We start from the raw sequence: 22,377 nt of genomic DNA on the forward strand, positions 1-22,377 counted from the left end.
GAGCTGTGGCTCTGCTCCGACGTGGACTCAAGGTCCCCAGCCCTGCATGTAGTGGTCATCATGGGGTCCCTTTTCGTCATCACCTGGAGGGTCCTTCCTCCCTCCCAGCTCTGGTCCCATGCTCTTGGGTCATAGTCATCTTTTGTCTGAAGTTGGTCTTGGTTTAGTAGTTAATCTGGTGGTTTCTTAGAAAGGGTGTTTGGGAGGTACAGTTTATGAGACTTTTCATGTCTAGAAGTGCCTTTATCTGTTCATCCTGACGTTGGGAATACAGTTCTAAATTGGGCGTCTTTTTCCTTAGGACTTTGGAAGCACTGCTTATTGACTGTCTTGCAGTGTTGCTGTTGGGAATCAGAAATCTATTTTGGTTCCCAGTCCTGCCTTCAGACCTGTTTTTCAGTCTCTTGCAGTTTTTAGAACTTCCTTGGTCCCAAGTGTGTGCACATTTCTCAGAGACGTCCTTGGGTGTAGGTCTGTAGTCATCATATGCTGAGATACAGTGGACCCTTTAATCTAAAAACTCACATCCATGAATTTAGGGACTTTTTCTTGGACCAGTCCTTTTGATTTCCTCTGTCCCATTTTTCTGTTTTCTTGTTTTGGAACTCTGTTATCTGCATGTTGGGCCTCAAGAATGGTCCTGAGGTTTTTTGTTGTTGCCTTTTCCCCCCTCAGTTTTCTTTCTTTCTTTTGTGATCTACTTTATAGAAGATTACATCTTTCATTTTTTCAATTGAATTTATTTCACTTTTGCTATCCTATTTTTAATTTCAAAGACCACTTGTCTGTGAAAGACCACCACACTCTTTTTTCATAGCATCTTGTCCTTGGTTTTGCTTTCTTAGTTCCCTAAGAATATTAAGGGTGGTTTTACTTTTAAAGTTTTCTTCTCCATGCATGGTGTGTGCTTCCTCCAGGCTGCCTTGTCCTGTGTGACCACTTTGCCTGTCTTTGTGGTTGGTTTGGGATTCTCAGAAGCCTGGCAGTAGGTGTGGTGGCCTTGGGTCTCCTGCTCACCATAGGGCGTGGCCTGAGCAGTGCGAAGGGGCTTCTGGCCGGCGGGTTCTTATGGAGGGTGAAGAAAACGGCACTCCGTGTACTTTGTAATGTGATGCTGTGTGGAAAAACATGATCGAGGTAAAAAGTGAGTCAGAATTATACTCTTGAGTATGAAGAGATCCTAGGTATGTAGCTGTTTTGTGCATGTGTTGCTTTTTGTGTGTGCTTAAGATATGTTAGACCTGTCTCGGTAAGGCCAAGTAGCTCTTTGATTAAGTGGTAGGAAAACAATGTACCATAACTTGATTGGGAACATGTTTTTTTGGTACATAAAGTAATGGGGTTGATTGTAATTTATGCCACCTTGGGGTTTGACAGGGCATGCATCTGTCTAGCACATGGCGTGATGTGGGGCTTTTCTGGCCTGTCCATGCCCCTCTGTGGCCTCTCCCTTCGTCTGGTACAGGGGATGGGCTGGCGGACGAGGCAGAGGATGTGAGGGTGAAGTCATCCTGCATCACCTGCAGAGCACAATAGTGCTGAACCCAGCCTGGGAGTGAGCTCTCGTTTCCAGGCCTTGGCTTCCTGTCTGCCTTCAGCTGAAGTATCAACTCCATTTGGAAGTAAAAGAAAAACATGTCAGTAGCAGGCAGCCTACGGTGGTTGTACTTTCTTAAAGTACATAATTGTTGGGAATGAAGATGGTCAGTTCCATAGAAAGTGGTCTGTGCATGCTGCCCGTACTCTTTGGGTGCTGGATTTCATGTTTTAGTTGGGTTAGGATGCGCTCATGGGATGCCAACATGGAAGGAAAGAGAGAAAAGTTTTCCACATCACGGAAGATGTCAACAGTGCTTTGACTCACATCTAATGACTAGAAAGTTTTCACTTTCCATCATAGATGTTACTTGTGTTTGTGTGGGAAGCAGCTTGCCCCCCACCTACCACCACCAAACTTCTTTTTAATGTTTTAAGATTTGATTGTTTTAAACAAAAACAATTGGGGTATTTTCCTCTTAGTTTAGGTAGTTTTTAGATGGCGAGGCAAGTTTGTTCCGAGAATGCCAGTGCTTACCTTATTGGTGAACTCCTGTAGGTCTTGGGAATTCAGAGATGAAGAAGGTGGTCCTTTTCCTTAGGTAGCTTGTATTTAATGGGATCTTGGTGAAACAAATGCCTTAGTAATTTTTGTGTAGTTTGTCAACTACTGAAATAGAAAAAGACTTACGTGGGCTTCAGCAGACAGGAGGGGAGACTGCAGTTCTTCCAGGCCGAAGGAGACCCGCGGCATACACGATGAGGGCATGTGTGGGAGGCAGAAGGCATTTTTGATATCTCCAGGCTCTGTTTGCTCTAAATCAGTATAGATATAATGCTTTCTTTTTGGTAATAAAATGCAACATATTTGGTCGTTTTATTTCCTGACTTGAAACCGTCCAGTGGCTTCTTTTGGATTTTAGGGTAAAGTTCCTATTTTGTGGTTGAACCTTTCTTATTCTGGCCCCTCCCTCCCTGTCATCGCATTCTGTCCTCTTGTCTATCTCATTCCGTTAGCAGGCCTCCTACTTGCTCATTTGAATTCCGCTCATGCTTTCTCATGCAGAAAAGCCCTCTGGTGATGTTCATAGGTGTCATCCCCCTTCCACTCGTGCTCATCTGGCACCTTAGGGGGAAATACTGTGAGACACATGGAGAGAAGACTGGAGAAAAAGACCGGCCCTCTCTCCCAGGGAGCTTAGTCTATTTGAGGAGACTGACAGTTACGAAGAAATGAAACAAAACTGCTCATCGTCATACACGCAGGCAAGGAAAAACAGACATATGTAATCAGATCTTTGGCATACCAGGCGTTGTGGAACTTCCTCCAGAGAGTCCTTTTTCTGATGTTTTCTCCCCGAATTCTTCCTATTCTGCCCCACCAGGGAAGATTTTCTCTGCTGTTGAGCATTGTTGCCTTGGCCTGTTAAGGATTTACTCCCATGGGGCCCCCAGTTCTGTGAGCTTCCTGAGGGTAGGGCCCATGCAAGCGCTTACTGTGTGGATACCTGGGCTGATTTCTAGTAACTTCTTGATTTGCATTCACAGTTGTCAAGCACACTGACCTGTGAAGAGGAGGTCCCCTTGAGGGCAGTGTATATGGGCATCGCGAGCCATAGTTGTCAGTGACTTGTTAGAATTTTGAGGAGCAGACCTTAGACTCCATGCCTGAGTAATTTGGCGATATTTGAATAATCGCACGAAATACAAAGTTAAGCTTTGGACCTGAGTGAGTGCTCTTTCTCTAACAAGTCAATGGATGTGTAATGGCTCCATTCACAAGATGCACAGTACTCTAAGGCCTGTTGTGTCCATGACACCTGCCCACAAGAATGCCTGGACAAGCATGCTGTGGATTATGTATGTGGTGTCTGTTTTTAAGGTTTGTTTGTTTGTTTGTTTTTAAGGTCTTGTGGTCTGACTCTTCAGTAACATCCGTAACCAAATCTTCCTCTGAAGTGACTGAATTTATTTCAAAGGTAAGGTGATTAAAGGCTCTTCTGAAAATGAGACGGCTCTGGTTCCCAGTGCTTGGTAATGCTGCAGAGTAATTTCAGTGGACAGCTTCCTTCAGCTAGCATAGTGAGTGCGTGCCTGGAACTCGCGCCTGTCCACGGAAGTCCAGGGTCTGTGTCTAACGGAGCGCGGCAGTAAACACACGGTCCTCGATGCCAGTCTGGATGCCTCCCAGTTGTTGAGAACGAGCTGAGGCAGAAGGTACAACTGCACAGATGACTGAGGGTGCTTAGTTTGGTTTGGTTGGTTGCTCTTCAGCAGAGGCTGAGGGAGAGACTTCACCTAGTCCCACCTTTACCTGTCTGACACGTTGGATTTTCCTGTTCATTTTAGGGTTGATTCAACAAGTATTTGAACAAAAGCTTACACTACTAAATAAATACCTCTTTACCTACATATATACACATGTACATGCATACATACATACTTACTTACATATACCTAAAGTATCTCCAAAGTGAGTCTTACAGTTATTTTCATCATAAAATCAAGGCTATACAGTGAAACCTCAGTTCTTGAACTTAATTCGTTCCAGAATACTGAGAAGTGATTGGTTCAAAAGCAGAATCTCCCTTGTCACCTGGGAGACATGTGACTGATGATGCTGGTGTCAGCCTGAAAGGATTGTTGGGTTGAGAATAAACACCTGAAGTTTTTAGACAACCAGGATGTTTTTCTGTGAACAGCTTGGTTGAGAACCAAATTGTTCATGAACCAAGGTGTTTGAGAACCGAGGTGTGGTTGTGATCCTGTAAGGGAAATCCTATTGGTGAACCCTGGTTTAAAAGCTTGGACAGAAGGTGGTTTGATTCTCCTGTCCAGTTGGCCTGTCAGGCACACAAGAAGACCACAGTGCCTTTCTCTAGGACCACGGACCCTCCCTGGAGCTCACTTTTCCTCTGTAACATATAGAACCCTGAATTTCCTCTCCTTTGTGACTGTTCTCTCATTTTGTTAGAAAGAAAAAAAAAAAGAAAGAAAGAAAAGTTCTCTGGACTCCTTGATGCTGGCGGGAACCCTGACCTTGCATTGGTCTTTGTCTGGGTGTTTGCAGTGGCTTGTATTCACCCAGCTTTGGGTTCTCTGGCACTCTTGGAGGTCTGGTTTGCTGTCTTTGCATTAATTTGGGAAAATGCTTGTCCATTATCGCTTTAGATACTTCCTCTGCCCGGCTCACTTGTACTTCTCCTGGACTTCAGTTAAATGTGCTCGGACCCTTGATATTCTTCACAGCTTTCGAGTGCTTATTGTTTTTCTTACTCATTTCACTATGAATAATTTCTGTTGCCCTGTCTTCCAGTTTATTGACTTTACTCCTCAGTTCAGCTTAGTCTGCTGCTGAGCCTGTTATATTTGCTGAATTCTTCATCTCTGATACCATGGTTTTCTTGTTTTGTTTTGTTTTTATTTGTTTTTTTCCCCCCTCTCTTTTCTACTTGACATGTCTTTTAATAAACTTTCCATCTCTGCCAAAATTTTCCAATTGATGTTCTTTTTTTACTAAATCTTTTATTATGTTAATTATAGTTATTTTAAAATCCCTGTTTGATACTTAGTTCCAGCATCTGAGTTAGTTTTGAGTCTGGTTCTGATGATTATCTTGACAGGTTTTTAATTCTCTCTTTTTCTTGGGGTATGTGTTACAATTTTTGACTGAATGTTAGAAATCATGTTTAGAAAATACAGAGCCCGGGGGAAGTAGTGTCATGCCCGGAAATGGGTATGCTGCCACTCTGTGGGCCATCAGTGGGCTCCTCGTGTTGCTTCAGTCAGGGATTGAGCTGGGTTTGGTTTTGTTGTTACTGTGGTTTGTGTCTGCGTGCCACAGGCTTCCAGTTTCTCCAGCAAAGAACTGCTGGTACCTTGAGCTCTGAGTGGGTCCTGGAGTGTAGGAAGGTTCTCAGTGGTCTTGCATCACACTCAGCTTTCAGCAGTCTTACATGCCTGTGGCACAGGGGGGTCTCCCTACTCTGTTGGCCACTCTGCTGTCCTCACACCACCACCACCACCACCACCTCAGGAGACAGCTGTTGCTTGTTGCCTGGTGATGGACTTTGATGGGGGGAATCTCTCTCCTTCTGGTCCAGCCTTAGGTGCAAGTGCAAGGCCTTTGGCAGGGGCTTTCTCAGCATCCCCACCCTTCATTTCCCAGCAGCAGCTGACCTCTGCTTTGTGATGTTGCAGGGTCCTCCGCCCAGGTAGGCCCTTTCCTCAGGATTAGAGGGGTTTTGCTTTGACCTCCCCCAAGCCAGGGTATCTTTGCCCGTAGCCTGGTGCCAGGATGATATCCTACCGCACCCCCAAAGGCAGGAATGTATTGCTTCTGCCTCATCCCCAGCAACCTGGGCCTTTGCTTGGGCTCTGGGAGCAAGAGCAGTCTTGTTCCTCCCTCAGCAATTTAATGACCTCTGTTGTGGGTTGAGTGGAGGCTCCAAGGAAAGACACAGGATTTCCTGCCTGACCCCCAGGGGAAGCCAGCTCACACCTGTACCACCTGTGGAGGCTCTTGCCAGTCTGTCTGTGGAAGAGAGCTCAGGAATGAGGGTGTATTCTCCTTCTGTCTGGGGCTCCTGGCTGGTGGATGTCTGGTCCACTCTCAGGCTATGGGAATGTGTCCATCTTGGCCAGTCTCTTCTACCTGCTTACGTGGAGGCCACCACCTCCTTGTGCTCTATCACAGCTGAGACAGTTCAGGTGTCCTGTTTCTCCTGGGAGGGACAGGTCCCTCATGCAATTCAGTTCAGGTGGTGGGCTTACATTCAGCTCTCTGGGCTCAAGGAAGGGTATGATTATATAGAATATCAAGGTATTTCTTGATGTTATGGTGGGAGAGTTATGTTCTTTTGTGGCTTTCTACATTCTAAGTGGATGTGTAGCCAACAGAATGATACTGTGTATCACACTAGCAGGTGTCACCATCTAACACCTGCCCAAACTTTTCTTACATGGAAGAGTTCTGGTTTTATGAAATGAATTGTAATGTACTTCCTGTGCTTTCCATTTCTTTCAGTTATCTCAGCTATACCCTGAAGAAAATCTGGAGAAATTCATTCCTTGCTTAGCTGGCCCAGATTCGTTTTATATAGAGCGAAACCACATAGATCTGGAAGCGGACCTGAGGTAATGCTCTTCACCCCACCCCTGGGCCATAGGCCCTCTGGTGGCGCAGTGGTGGCCGATGGACGTCAGCAGTGTGGGCAGGGCCAGGCAGGTCCAGACATGAGCTGCCTGGTCATTTGAGGAGCTCTTAACATCGTACGTTACTCCCAATGGTTTGCGTGTCTACTTTTTTCCTAGGGATTTTCATCTGATATGGGCAATTTGAAGTCTCTTAATAACGTAGGTGTGATTTTAAGGATACGAGCAAAGGAATTGCAAAGTATGTGGTACTGGCCCTGACTGGTTAGAATGCTGTCCTGATATGCCAGGGTTGTGGGTTCAGTTCCTGGTCAGGGCACGTACAAGAAGCATTGAATGCATAAATAAGCAGAACAATGGTGACACACTCAGAGATGGAGAGCATAGGACAGCTACGTGGTGGGAAGAGGGTAAGGGGTGGAGGGATTGAGCAAAAAAGGGTAAAGTACTTAAGGACATGGACAACAGTGCGGTGATTACTTGGGGGGGGGAGGCATAAGAGGATTAAATGGTAATGGAAAAAATATAATAAAGATCAAATTAAAAAAATAAATGAAACAATAAATCAATGTTTCTTTTCCTTCCTCTCTCTAAAATCAATAAATTAAAAAGATGTATATGCTACCATTTCATGTAATTTTGACAGTCTTATAAAATTATATCTGATTACGATTTCTACCCTGTAGTTGAAAGGTAAGACTGATCCAGAGCCTAATAAAAAAGTCTCCTAAGCCAGGTGTTTCTGGACCCTGGACACTCTCCTGGTGTAATGGTTTTATAAATGTGCAGGGAGGAAAAGGCCTGCTGCCTGGGGCCCAGAACGGCACTGACACCTCAGCGCCTGCGACCCAGTTGCAGCACAGTGGCTGCAGGTTCCTGGTGATTGTGGTGGCGTGGGTTGCGTTCACGTTGCCGCTCACTGACCATATAGTGGGCCCGCAAAGGCTTGATTCGTATGGTCTGATAAGTAACAGAAGGTGCATGGGGAAATAATATGAATCACAATAAAGATTAAATTTCATTAAATCAGGATGAGTATAGATAAAGGCACTACTGTTTACTTCCTTACCTAGTATATATTTCTCTTAATTGAAAATTTAAATTTCTCTACACAGGCAGTTTTTGGTAATATTTTAATGCAGATAAACCCCTTTGTTTAATTTTTAGGTATTTGGCTTCATTACCTTCTCATGTACTGAAAAATGACCACGTTAAGAAATTTTTCAGCACTTCATCTCCCACCCAACAGCTCCCAAGTCCAAGTGAGTTTGTAAAATGTAACTAAGTAAAAATATGAACATTGTTATTGTCTGTAAATTTTATGACATTTATTTTAATTCACAGGTCCTGGCAACCTTTCCCTTTCTAAAGTCGGTACCATGATGGGTGTGTCTGGAAGGTAAGACTTCTGCCGTGTAACCAGCACCTTTCAAATAACATTGTTACTTTTGGTTGTGTGTAAATAGTTGTTCCTAGAGTTAAATCATTCTCCATCTTAGTCTTGAATAATGTTGAGAGAGGAGTTGCATAGAGATAATCCAGTTTAAAATTTTTCAAAAAAAAAAAAAAAACAGGGAAAGAGAAAGAAATGGTTCTCTGAACCACTAGAATTGGAATTCCCAAGGCCCTACTGCAAGTGCCCGTTTCTGGTGCCTTTACATCCTAGGAAACCAGATCTCTGAGATTCTGCATTTTTGCAAGCCCCGGTCAGGTGAGTGTGCTCACAAAGCCGGAGTGCTGCTCTGGGGTCCTCCGTTCTTGTGAGGCCTGACGGCAGCTGGAGGAGTGCTCAAGTGACAAACAGCCCGCCTGCCTGAGAGCTGACGTCGCAGATCACAGAGAGTGTGCGTGTGAGCGCACAGTCCTGTGAAGAGCTAGGTCTCAGTGAGGTCTCCAAAAGGGCTGACTTTCTTCTTTAGTGCATACCACTTAGCCTGGCATATAGGTTTACAGTTTAGGGTAAAAGGGGTAAGGAAGGAATGTGGATGCTTTGTGTTTCTTCCAGCTTCTAGGATTTACTTTTTTTATATTGAGTATTAAAGATTTAGGAGTCAATTTTAATTTATGATTATGAGTATCATCCTGCGATACAAGTAGTAGAAAGAAACTAGACAGCTTAGCCAGAAGTTGGTCATGACACACACACATGTATACATAGGTACACACAGAAATTGTGTGTGTTCTGGTGACATCATACAAGTACATGTACACACATGCACCTACAGACATCAACGTGCAGCATGGAGGTGGGCTGGGGAAGTAGCAAAGGGGACTCTGAGGCTAGTAGTAGACGTGACCACAGAGGCGGTCCAGGATGTGGAAGCTGGCGTGTGCGTGCCTCTTACAGTGACCTTCAGTGAAGGCTATGGCTTTTGAAGCCGCTTGTCTGCTGTCTTTGCAGGCCTGTTTGTGGGGTGGCTGGCGTCCCGTCCTCTCAGAGCGGCACCCAGCACCACATGCAGCACTCAGCTGGGGCGGCCGCCTTGCCCCACTGCTCCCACCCAGGGGGCGGGGGCTCAGCACTGGCCTACCGGACTCAGATGGACACCTCGCCTGCCATCTTAATGCCTTCCAGTTTGCAGACTCCTCAGACCCAGGAGCAGAATGGGATTTTAGATTGGCTGAGGAAACTGCGTTTGCACAAATACTACCCTGTGTTTAAACAGCTCACAATGGAGAAGGTATGTTGGCTGCTAAGCAGACAATGGAGAATTTGCTTGTTTTCTCAAGTAACCTGTCTTTTTTCTGACCTCATTCCTAGAGGAATTGAGTTGGATTTCTAAACTGTATGTGATGTGGAAATGACAATACCTGACATTTCACGCCTACAGATGCATGCCCTAAGTGCTGCATGCTTGCTGGAGGCTGGCAGTGGATGGAATTTGAAGGCTGCCTGTAGCTGAAAGAAAAGCTGGAACAGGATTGGTTGTAAACAAACAGCTTTTTTAGGTAGTTTGGGGTCTTTACTGATTAGGTACACTCTGTGATGTGAAGGCAATGGCTCCATCAGGCCTGAGATAGGTAGAAATAGTGAGTTCTGCTGACCGTGCCCCGCACCCCCGTCTTAGGTGCCCATCAGTGTAGGCCTGTGCATGGGCTGAGGCTCAGCTCAGGAAGGCCAGTTCTATGAGGAATCCCAGCACTTTGGTCCTAGTAAGTGACTCTCTGGTGATCTGGCTTGATTTGGGTCATACAGCTAAAGGAACAGATGGATTTCAGGGCTTTCAAGCAGCCCTTCATAGAAGTTATTTTTTATAGAAAGTTCTGATTAGGAGCATTTTTTCTGATTAGAAGTTTTAGTATCACTAATAAAACCAAATTAGACTTGTACACAGTGTTTGAACTCTGAGCTCCCCCTGTTGGGTAAAATGACTTCGTGACTTTTATCTAGGTAAAAATTTCCTTTGCCTAAAAATCTACAGTTGAACTTAGAAATCCAGCTGTTACTACCTAATAAAAAACAAGTTTTAAGTATATTTACAGTAGTCTCAGTTTAGGATTCATAGATCTTAAAAAGAACAAATTTCACTAACCTTGGTCATGATTACTCTAATGCATCAGCTAACGTGGCTGCAGTCACAGATGATGTCACGGGTTGTCTTGAGAACCAGAGCATCGTTTGTTCGCTTAGTGTGAGGCCAGGCTGGTTCCGATGCCTCTACTCTTCTGGATCACTTGCTCTCCGACACAGTTGCTGTTGTCCCAGATTTCAGGAAAAAGGAGCTGTTAAAAGAAACTGTCCTCCCGTCTGCAAGAGGATAAATGCTTGAGTTTGAGGGAAAGTCCCAGGGAGGAAGGAGGCACGTCCCCAAATTGCCTCTCTCACCACCTGCCCTTACTGCGTGGACCTTCCCGGGGACCCTGTCTTCACCAAGCCATTGTGAGGTGCCTGTGCCCCTTAGATGGAAAATGAGTGTCTGTATTGTGAACTCTGTATACCAAAACATTTAGCAAGTAAATATTTAAGTGTTCTCAAGTCTTTTATTAGGAAGACTAAGTTTCATCTGTTCACGTATCCTAGAGGTAGAATGAATTAAAGTCTTTGTTTTTAGAATCCTAGTGAATTATCAGTGACTTTGTAATTTGTTTCTTTTATGGAAGTTTCTGAGCCTTACTGAAGAAGATCTAAATAAATTTGAATCCCTCACCATGGGAGCAAAGAAAAAACTCAAGACTCAACTGGAGCTGGAGAAGTAAGTGTGAAGTTGTGAAATACTTGCTTGTTTTAGTTTCTGGCATGTTGAACAGGGAGATGCTAGGACTTGGGATTTTGTTACATGTCAGTGATTGGGTTACTTTTGATTGCTTTGTAAATTTTAATGCTTTTACAGTTCTGTGAGTGTAGCTCTGGTTTGTTAGGTAAGGCCCTTTGCAGTGATCCTGACAAGTGAGAATGTCATTTTCCACCTGGAGACGATTATGATGAAAGTCACCTCTGTGACTTACATAGATGTATGGAAGCAGAGTTGGTCACACATAAGAAGGTTTTTCAGCAGAATTGAAACCTCACCTGTTTGCGTGCTTTCTTCTTGCACAGGGAGAAGTCAGAGAAACGATGCATGAACCCCTCAGCCCCACCCACGGTCACCAGTAGCGGAGTGGCCCGAGTGCCCCCCACCAGCCACGTGGGGCCCGTGCAGAATGTGCGGAGCACCCACACCGCAGGTGTGCAATTGCCAGGTTAGCCTGGACACACGGACAACAGTCTATTCCTTTTGATAATCATTAGACCTCATAACACACCCTTTTGCCATATACGTTTTTTAGTATTTACAGTTACTATTTGTTATTTTAGCTTTGGTAATCTACCGTAGGAAATTAGAAGGGTCATTTGACTTAGAAGCTGGAGACTGGTGACTCAACAGAAGTTGTTTGGGCAAACGAATTAGATCCAGAAACTGCTACGATGAGATGGGAAGAGCAGCAAGTATACAAAATAGATGGAAGCATCTCTCTTCCCCAAGATGGGGCACAGAGGTCATGTTTAGGTCATTGCCTACCAAGTCCATTTTTAAATTCTTCTTCATGCCTAACCACCAGCCTTCCTGCTCTGGGGACTTGAAGTTCCAGTGATCTGATTTTTCAAACACCATCCCCCTCCTCCTCTCTCTCTCTCTCTCAGAACGTTGAGGACCCCGATATAAGTTGCTCTATTGTTTATGTAATAATATCAAGAGAAAACAGTAGAGGGGGGAAGAAAAAAATGCCAGTATATCTTTTAAGTGGTTAATTTGATTAAAAAGGTCTTTATGTCCCTTGGCCTCATGAAACGGGGTGTTTGTGGATGACTGCTTTTAGAGCACCATGCTAATTTGGGAGGTGCCCTTTTTTTTTTTGCTGCCTAGTGTTTGAGTAGGGAGGCATCTGAGCATCTGGCTGAGATCGTTGCTGTGTTTGCATCTGCTATATAACCAGCTGCCTGACCTTGGGCAGTTGGTTCTCTAAGCATGTCAGAGCCCTGTCTGAATATGGAAGTAATCATACTGCCTTCCTGGGGCTGAGGTAGAAAGTAGTGTGTGGTAGATGTGCATGGAGGGGGGTGAGGAGGGATCCCTGTCAGAGTCCTGTAGCACATGGACTTGGGAGGCACCTTCAGACTGTCACCGGTCTCCTCTTTGCAGCTCTGCGGGTGGAAGTGGAGCAGACGCCTCACCAGACAGCCCGGGAAGGCAGCTCCTCAGAGTGCTCTAGCTCTTCGCCCAGCCCGATGGGGGTGCAGGCCCGGGAAGAGAGCTCAGACAGTGCCGAGGAGAATGACAGACGTAAGGATACCTGGCATGGCTGGCCCAGTGCTGCCTCTGCCCTGGCCTGTGGGACTGTGCTGACCTCGTGTTTCCATCTCTAGGTGCGGAGGTGCACATGGAAGGTCCTGATAAAGAGAAGCCTGTCATGCTGCTGAACCATTTCACTTCAACTTCCACTAGACCCACAGCTCAGGTTCTTCCTGTGCAGAATGAGGCTGGCTCCAACCCGTCAGGCCACCACCCTCTGCCTCCTCAGATGATGACCGCAGCCTCCCACATCGCACCCCTCCGAATGCTGAACTCTGTGCACAAATCGGAAAGGGGCGGCGCAGACATGAAGCTCCTCTCATCTTCCATGCACTCACTGCTCTCGCTAGAAGAAAGGAATAAAGTCTCTGGACCAAGAAGCAGCATCAAAGTGGACAAGAGCTTTGGCAATGTCATGATGGATGTGTTACCCACATCTGCCCCCCATCAGCCCATGCAGGTCCTTTCCGGACTTACTGAGAGCAGCTCTGGGTCACCCACCGTGTCCTTTGGTCCTCGCACCAAAGTTGTCCATGCATCTGCACTGGACAGGGTGATGAAGCCGGCCCAGCAGCCGGCCCTGGTGGTGGAGACGAGCTCTGCTGCCATGGGGACATCCAGCACGGTCTTCCATGTGGCTCGGCCACCAGTGAAACTTCTGATGTCTTCATCTGTCCCTGCGGATTCCGCCATTTCTGGGCAAACCCCCTGTTCTAATAATGTGCAGATCAGTGTGCCCCCTGCAATAATAAACCCTCGGACTGCTCTCTACACAGCCAACACCAAAGCTGCCTTCTCTGCAATGAGCAGTGTGCCCGTGGGCCCCCTGCAGGGCAGCTTCTGTGCGAACAGCAACACTGCCTCCTCCAGTAGCCACGCTTCCCCGTCCTTCCCAAACATGGCCACTGTGCCCAGCTGCCCCGCCCCCAGCTCCAGCCCTGCACTCTCCTCAGTCCCTGAAAGCAGTTTCTACAGCAGCAGCAGCAGCAGCAGTGGCAGTGGCTCCCCTGGGAACATTCCTGCCTCTGCTCAGAACCACCACCACCACCACCACCATCAGCAACCACCGGCACCACAGCAACCCTCACCCGGCCCGCCGCCTGGCTGCGTTGTGTGCACGTCCTGTGGATGCAGTGGGAGCTGTGGCTCTGGCGGCCTGACTGTCAGCTATGCCAACTATTTCCAGCACCCGTTCTCGGGGCCGTCCGTCTTCCCCTTCCCCTTTCTGCCCTTCAGCCCCGTGTGTGGCAGTGGCTATGTGGGCACCCAGCAGTATGGCAGCAGCGCCTTCCCAGTCATGCCCTCACCCTATGGCAGCAGTGTGCCCACTGAGCCCGTGCTGGGCGGCCAGTCCACTTTCACTGTCCCTCCCATGCAGAGCTTCATGGCAGGGGCGGCCGGTGTGTACCAGGCCCAGGGCTTGGTGGGCAGTAGCAATGGTTCCAGTCACAAAAAGAGCGGCAACCTCTCGTGTTACAACTGTGGGGCCACCGGTCACCGTGCTCAGGACTGCAAGCAGCCATCCATGGACTTCAATCGGCAAGGTAAAGGCAGGCCGCGGCCGTCGAAGCTCCGGAGGCAAACCAGCTACACTGGTTAGCAGTGCAGCACTGCTCAGAGAGGTGCAGGAAAAGGTTTATTGTTTATGAAATTCTCGGTAGGCTGTGAGCTCCCAAAAGGAGGGTTACTTTGGTTCTGAGACTGTCTTCATGATTTCAGCCCGCTCCTTATTCTAGAATGTGACGAGCTGGCTGTGGAGAGGGGGTCTGGCCTGATGGCTCCTTGGTCTGTCACTTCTTCCCATGTGACTGGGGAGTAAGTATGGGTGATTTAATGTCACCCCAACCTTTAACTGAAGGCCTAGGGCATAGTGCATAAATTCAGATGCTGCAGATGGAAGTCAGTGTCCCCACTTCCGTTCTCCCCGCACAGGGTGCCTGTGACTGTTGGTGTGTGCACGTGAGTGCGTGATACCGTCCTCACTGCACTGCCATCTTCCTCTCTCCCACTGCTCTCTTTTGTTTTCTTTAGTCAAATTCAAGTGTATGTCTGATGTATTTATTACAACGGGTTTGTTCTTGCTGTTGGTTTTGGAAAGGTCATTAAACTGGTCATTTGGGAGAATTGGTCCCAGCTCTGTGACTATTCGCTGTGCAGCCTTGAGTCACTTGATCTCTGTAGTTGTGAGGGTTGCCTTAGACCTGTGATTACCAGACCTGCCTGTGTGTCTTAGTCACCTGGAGAGCTTTAAAGACAAACAACTTAGACTCTGTAGGTCTGGTGGCAGGTGCAGGTGACTGGGTTGTGGCCACCCATGTTGACAGAGATGGTGCTGCATCTCCTGAAGCAGCGAGCCCAGAGCGTGTGTCCTTGTCCCTGGGTGGATGCACGCTGGGTAGCCCTCTAGCAGTGTGCTGTTGGAGCTGGAAAAAGAGCTGCTAAAAGAATAAAGGAACGGATTGGTAATTCTTCAGTTATTTCACCCCTTGTCTGATTTTATAAACTAATAAAATAGCATCTGGTTTTTGGGTGGGAGAGGGGGGCTAGCAGTCATTAGAAACAGATGGTCTAGATTTCCATCATCTGAATCTTGACCAGTGACTCTGGAAATAACTTTGGACAGATCAGTTGTTTGTGGTAATTCTACAGTGATTCAAATGTGATCTCTTTTTTTCCCTCTCTCTAGGTACTTTTAGGTTGAAATATGCCCCTCCAGCAGAAAGTCTGGACTCCACAGATTGATATTTTTCTCTGGCAACAGAACACTATTAAGCCATGGAGACATAAGGAAAATTAAATACAAAACTGAGAAGTCTAGTTGCTGTTGAGCTTAATATTCTTAATCCAAAGGTGCTTTACTTTATTAGACTGGATAGAAAACCTAGCGTAGGAGTGCATCAAACTCAGTTTTATTGCCAAAATTTTAGATTGGAGCTCGATGTCAGGACTTGCCTAGTGGGTATCTCCACCCTTGGTTGCAGAGCAGAGACCTGCCGTCTCTGGAAGAGCATTGCCGTAACTGGTCCTTCTAGGCTCCCACGTAATTCCAGGGCAGCTACGCGAGATCGGAAGTGAGAGCTGAAGGTTGGAGTTCTCCAAGTGGAGTTCCACCAGTCGGACTGTTGGCACCCCTGGGTGAGGGAAAATGTCACCTTTGTTTTGTTTTGTTTTTGTTTTGTTCCTAAAGTGGCTAGGCACTAATATCTGGGCTTTTTAAGGATTGCACTACAGCAGAATGTAAACTGATGTCAGTCTCTGCGGTTCTGGGAGACTCACTCCCTGAGACCAGTCAGTGTAAGACCTTCAGAGGATCTGTCTCTACAGAGTTGGCACCAGCAGGCCACGTGACTTAGTACACAACAGAGATTTTAGTATTTACTTCCCTCCTTAGAACACTTTGTAGCAGTTTCAGGTTTTTGATTCTCTTTTTTGCAAATAAATTTAAACTACATTATTAAGTAGAAATAGTTTCTCACAACAACTAATTTCTAAGGGTCCAAGTCCCAGAGAATCCCTGGTTGTCAAAGCTTCGCGAATAGTTCTTTACTGGCCCTCCCATAGCTTTGAGTCCTGTCATCTTCCACCATGAAGGAACTCTCACGGAGACATGGTGACAGCACGGCCCTTGTGACTTGGCTCTGACAGATGCCATCTGTCCTTAGCAGAGTTTGCAAGTTTTTTAAAACTCACACAGACTTCCCAGGGACCCCAAGGCTTACTGCTGATAGGTTCACACTTGAGACACATGTTAACAATGATACAGTCCTGCAGTTTATGAGTGAAAGGTTTGAAATTTTCTCCTGTCAGCTTCTTTTGTATTAGGCTGTGTATTAATAGTTTGTTCTGTTAAAAACACCTGGAAGACTGATGGACAGTGGTAGACTCTGGGAGAGACCACACCAGCAGGACAGCTACGGGGTCTGCAGAGGTCTGGTTCCAGCGAGCTGAGAAGCAGTCCTTGCCATACAGCTCTCAGTTCCACCCTGCTGCGGGGGGAGCTTCGTGGTCTGAAATTTAGGGACTTAAATCTTTAAGACTAAAGGGAATTTTCTCCTCAAATAACATTGTTTTAAGTTCTAAAGCCTTCAGTATTGATTGGTAAGGCCTTGCCCAGGGATTTTTCCAGATGAATATTTATTTTTTAAAAAAATCACAATGTTCAGACCATTCTTAAAATGGGACAATCAGCCTCAAGCAGAATTGATGTAAATTAAAAGAACACCCTAGAATTTGAGGCATCATGATGTGAAGCTTCACATTTTGAGATCAGTTTCCTGGCTTCAGGGAAACTAAAGTCGAAAGTTGTAACATTTTTTTTTAAATAAAAGGCTTTTAGTAGAGTTTTTTAGAGTTTTATTTTAGTAGAGTTTTATTTCTATGCAATGCAGAATGACAGACCTCTGTATTCTCTCTTCCTGGTACACAGTATTATCACATCCAGATTTACACAACGGTGATGCTTACAGCAGCTTTTGGGGGGAATGTTTTGATCTCTAAAGTTATAAACACTACAAAAATGTCAAAATAATGAGAACTGACACAACTTTGCCTTAAAGAATATTAGACTGGAACTTGTCATATTATGTTAACGGAAGACTTAGAGTGTTCATTGATGTTTACGATTTTAATATTTCTGAAGGCCGGTATAGTGGCCTGGATATGTGCTGAAAGCCAAACTTTTAAATTTTTTTGGTTTTTTAAACAAAGAAATATTTTAAATAAATCCTATTTCAACATAGTGAAATTGTTGAAAACTGTCTCATAGCAAAAAACATCATATTTAGATTTTTTGTTTTAGTGGTCAGTATTGGGGAATGAAAGTGTGTGTTGTTATGTTACCCTTGCAACTATTTTGATAAATATTAGAGGTTGGTATTAAATACAACAAAACAAACTTTGGTTTGAAGTATGACACTCGGATTGAGGTATATAAGTTCAGACATTGTGTGGCTGCGTTCCAGTCATCAAAGGTCTTAGAAAAATTCCCGGTTTCTTTGAAAGTGCGTGTGTGGTGTGACATTTCCAAAGAGGTCATTCCAAGTTGACAGTTGTGGTATGTAAATACGAGGTACACAGGACACAAAGCTGCTCATCCATCAGATCTCTTCCCGAGTGAATCGCATACTTGGACTTGGGAATATTTGTTGGCAGCATTATCTGATGAATTTCTCTCCAAAAGCTACCAAAGTCAGTAAACCTAAAAAACATTTTGCGTTTCCTCAGAAGATGTCCTCACCAGTTAGAAACACAGATCAGAATGATCCTTTCAACTACTTAGTCTTTTTCCTGAAGTCGTGGCTGTTTCGAAGTGCTGTGGCAACCAGGTAGGTGTGGCGCCAGCCACTTTGCTTTGTGTAGTCTGTCGTATATTAAAGTTTCTAACCCCATTTTTATCTCCAAGAATGGAGAAAGAGGAATGTACAGGAATGTACAGATCAAAGTACAATACAATGTTGGGGTAAAACAACTATTTAATCTTTTTTTTTGAAAAGCAAAACACTCAATTTTATACCTTATTTTCTAATTTTTATTTTATGGTAGTACTGAAAATTGGAAAGTGTTTAAACATTAAAACTCCTAACTGTTAAAGAGCACTGAGGAAATGGGAGCTAGCACTTCTAATAAAAATAGACATTTATTTTTTAAAAGCAGATATGTCATTGGGTATTTTAAAAAACCAGCATCATCTATAATCTCCAAAAGATTACAGGAGTCAGCTTGTTAATATAGTAGTTAGTAGGTTGAGTACTTTAATTCACTATATTTAGAATTCTTATAGGTCTTTTATCGCAAGAAGTCAACATAGCTAGTTTACACTACACATTATGTATGGAGGCACAGTAGCAGTGGTAGTAACTTGGCCTGACGTCACACGGCTGTAACGTGTTTCCTGTTTGAGCACAGGCTGACCCAGGCTTGCACTCGTCCACTCACTCCAGTGTTTCCAGCGAGCACTTGCTGAGAGGAATTGGGTTGTGCCCTACCCTCCTCACTCCCTATCGTTTTGTCACCCTTCCTGCTTTTGTGCTGGTTTATTTGATGCCTTGCTAGTTTCACATACTGATAACTGATGGCGTTACATGTTGAAGAGTCTTAAAAGGTTATAAGGGAAACCATGTCCCTGCTCAGCTTGACCACCTGTCTCAGAGGATGGGCCTGTGGAACCTGATCCCATCGGCCATCCTTTCCAAAGTACAGATGACTCCCAAAGAATGAGTCAGGTGACATATAAAGAAAGCCATGGGTTCTGGAGAAGCTCAGTTATTGACAAGTCCCAAGGTTCTGAAAGAAACTATCTGTAATCAACATTCATAAAACTACATACTGTGCTGGTTGAGGCCAAAGGTCAATGTTCCTACACTGTTAATGGAGGGAGGGGAGTGTCGGTTCTCCATCCTGGGTATTGTAGCAAGCCCCTCACATGCGTAAGTTCTTTACATGCACAAAGACAAAGGCTTTGGTACTGAAACTGAAGACCTCGTGTACTCAAGAATCTTCACAGCTTCTATTGGACATATTTGCTTTTTAGGAATGAAGGAAAAGTCTCCCATTTTTGAGCCATTCTTTTGTCAATCCTACAAAATTGCATGTAACTTTATAAATATTTTTTAAAAATATAGTTTTGTAAATATTTAATATTCTGCTAATTTGATTTTGAATTGTAAATGTCAAGTATTCTGTTTTTGGGGTTTTTATGTTTTATTATACTTTGTTAAAAGAAAAATTGTACATTTTTAGAATGTTTTTATGAGTAAATTTAATGTACTGAAAATAAAAATGGAAAAAAAAAACCCTTTCCTTTTATGAGGTTTTTGTCTGAAAATATGAAGCACTTGTCTTTTCAAATAAATCATAATTCTTGATCTCCATACTAGGGGGTCAATCCTTTCTGCCTTCCCAGCTTTACAAAAGAGATACTTCATCTTACATCTGTTTTCTATCAAGTTTCCAAGGATCTTTAAAAAATATCCTTGATATGGACAGAAATTTGAATTATTTGGGGTTTAAAGATGTTACATACAGCTGTAGGTTTCATGACAGTCAAGGTTGGGGTTAATAGATCTAAGTATCTTGTTAAATTTTAAATCATTTTTAATTTTTCAGTGACTGTTGACATACAATATTATATTAGATGTAGGTGTACTCCAGTGATTAGACATTACAGAACTTGAAACTGATCATCCTGATACACCTTTTACCACTCAACCGTACTTAGTTCTTAGACTATTATTGACTGTATTGAGTATGTTGTATGTTACATCCCTAGGACTATTCTGTTAACTATCAATTTGTATTTTGTAATCTTTTCACCCATTCCTCAAACCCCCTTCCCATCTGGCAACCGTCAGAATTTTCTCTGTAGCTATGAGTGTGTTTCTGTTCCGCTTCTTCATTTTTATTTTTTTGTCAATTGTTGATACGTATGTATTGCCATTTTATTCATACTTTTTATCTTTTTTCTTAAAGACGACCCTTTAACATTTCATACAATACTGGTTTGGTGGTAATGAACTCCTTTAGCTTTTTCTTGTCTGGGAAGCTCTTTGTCCTTAAGTTCTACACGATAGCTTTACTGTGTAATCTTGGTTGTAGGTCCTTGCTTTTTATCACTTTGGATATTTACTGCCAATCCCTTCTGGCCTGCAAAGTTTCTGTTGAGAAATAAGCTGACAGTCTTATGGGAGCTCCCTTGTAGGTAACTAAGTTTTGGCATTTCAGTTATGATGTGTCTTGGAGTAGGTCTCTTTGGATTCATCTCGTTTCTCTGCTTCCTCAAGTTACATATCTGTTTTCTTCACCAGGTTAAGTTTTTTGTCATTACTTTTTCAAGCAGGTTTTCAATTTCTTGCATTCCTTCTTTTCCCAGCACCCCTGTGATGTGAATGTTGGTGTGCCTGAAGTTGTCCCAGAGGCCCCTTAAACTATTTTTCATTTTTTTGGATTCTTCTTTCTTTTTGCTGTTCTGACTGGGCATTTTTGCTTCCTTAAATTCCAACTCACTGATTTGATTCTTGGCTTCATCTACTCTACTGTTGATTTCCCTATAAATTATTCATTTCAGTTAGTATAGCCTTCATTTCTGAGTGGTTCTTTTTTACGATATATTGAAGTTCTCAGTGAGTTCATTGAACATCCTGATAACCAGTGTTTTGAACTCTGCATCTAGAAGATTGCTTGTCTCCATTCTGTTTAGTTCTTCCAGTGAAGTTTTGTTCTGTTCTTCATTTAGGACAGGGGTGTCAAACTCAGTCACCAGGGGGCCCTATCAGCCTTGTGGTTGCCTTCAAAGAGCTGAATGTAATTTTAACTCCTTAACAGTTAAGGAGTAGTTACATTTGTACATTCCTAAAATTATTTCTTGTTCTTTGTTACTTCCAGGGCCTCTGGGTTATCTCCAGGGAACCATCCAGACCAGACCTCTGGGGGTGGGAGAGGTGCATATCTGCCGAACAAGAAACGTGGGGAAGCAGAGCATTCCCTTAATGTGCTCCCTGTACTCTTCCACTAAAGTTACAGAGTCTATTTCAATTTGAGTTGGTTCTGCATCCAGTTTTCCAAATGAGTAACGCTGGCCACTACTTTGTTGGAAACCGCCCTGCCTGGTTTCAGAAGCTGTACGCCACCTGCCCCCCACCCCCCACCCCGTGGCTAAGGCTGAGTAAAAGACCTTTGGACCATAAGCCACTAAGGAGACAAAGCTCATCCTGGTTGGGGTGCTGCTTCTGCCCTCTTACTTCACCCTGCTTGGCCCCAGGCAGATGACTGGTTAGCCAGTGATTCCTCAAGGGAGGGACCACCTCAGACAGACATGGTCTTGGTGGGGCCCTCAGGGAAGGACTGGGGGGCTGTAAGAAAAGGGGGTGATGGACCATCACCCCTCAGCTTTGACATAGCCTGAGTCCTCATTCTGTCTGCAAGAAATCTCATCTCTTGGCTGCCTTACTTCCCCCGTGCAGCCCTGGGCAGGAACAGGTGGTTCCTTGGGGAGATCAGGCCTAAGAATGCATAAAATTCGGTGAAACCTGCTTGGCTAAGGCTGCCACTCAATTTTCTGATAAGGGTCTAATCATAAAACAAGTTTGTTTCCCAAAGTTTTATGGCCCTTTATCATCTGACCGTGACTCAGAATAAGCTCTCACAGTTGTGTTATCTGTTCTTTGATCATTACTGCCTGATAATGATTGATGAGCTTTACCTGTATTCTTGTGCAAACTGAACCCAATAAAAACCCATTGAGGAATAGGCTCAAGGCCCTTCTCCCCTGAGACTGCTTGAAGAGACTGGCCACCTCTCCTCTTCACACAGATGTCTTCAGACTTATTCTTGTCCCTGGCAACCAGGGAGGATCTACGGGCAGAGCCCCCCCATACTACTTGGCTTGTTTGTACTGTTTTTACTTGATGTGCCCCCTCAGTCAATTGACGTACCATAAGCCATGTAATGCCTTCGTGACCACCACACACACACACACAGACTCTTGACACCTTCACGTTTACTTCGCTGTTCATTCTGAGCCACTTAGGTTTTTAAGTTTATTCCCACAATACACCTAGGTTCCACATCCATCCTGTGCATACTGCATGGTACATTAAGTTCTAAGGAGAATTTAGGGATCTTAAAAAATTTTTATTGATTTTAGGGAGGGAGGGAAGGGTGGAGAGATAGAAACATCAATTATTCCACTTATTCATGCATTCATCGGTTGATTCTTGTTTGTGCCCTGACTGGAGATCAAAGCCACAACCGTGGGATGTTGGGACAATACTCCAAACTGAGCCAGGGCCCTCAACCAGTTGGGAGAACTTTGACCAAGGTAAAGAAGGTGCCCATGACAAGGCAGAGACCTTCAAAGGTTGGTGTCCCTCCAACGCGAGTGCTGTCCCACACAGCAAAACCAGTCTGGGTGCCCCTTCTT

The 22,377-nt window shown here is 44.6% G+C and overlaps 1 protein-coding gene across 3 annotated transcripts in view; it reads left to right on the forward strand.

Moving 5' to 3' along the window:
- The window catches only part of ZCCHC14 (zinc finger CCHC-type containing 14), a 58,725-nt gene extending 39,662 nt beyond the window's left edge, over positions 1–19,063 (forward strand). The window contains exons 4-13 of one of the 3 annotated variants that reach the window (XM_037040222.1): positions 3,444–3,515; positions 6,563–6,672; positions 7,858–7,952; positions 8,035–8,089; positions 9,092–9,371; positions 10,792–10,883; positions 11,228–11,370; positions 12,312–12,452; positions 12,536–14,005; positions 15,148–19,063. In XM_037040222.1, coding sequence (XP_036896117.1) covers positions 3,444–3,515; positions 6,563–6,672; positions 7,858–7,952; positions 8,035–8,089; positions 9,092–9,371; positions 10,792–10,883; positions 11,228–11,370; positions 12,312–12,452; positions 12,536–14,005; positions 15,148–15,203 — 2,514 coding nt within the window. In that variant the 3' untranslated portion in view covers positions 15,204–19,063. The remainder of the gene's footprint in view (positions 1–3,443; positions 3,516–6,562; positions 6,673–7,857; positions 7,953–8,034; positions 8,090–9,091; positions 9,372–10,791; positions 10,884–11,227; positions 11,371–12,311; positions 12,453–12,535; positions 14,006–15,147) is intronic. The other 2 variants (XM_037040223.1, XM_037040224.1) reach the window with 2 other exon arrangements.
- Positions 19,064–22,377: the final 3,314 nt, after the last annotated feature.

The sequence above is a fragment of the Sturnira hondurensis genome, unplaced genomic scaffold, assembly GCF_014824575.4.
Source record: "Sturnira hondurensis isolate 20B ecotype Veracruz unplaced genomic scaffold, ASM1482457v3 Scaffold0002597, whole genome shotgun sequence".
NCBI classification, from domain to species: Eukaryota; Metazoa; Chordata; class Mammalia; order Chiroptera; family Phyllostomidae; genus Sturnira; species Sturnira hondurensis.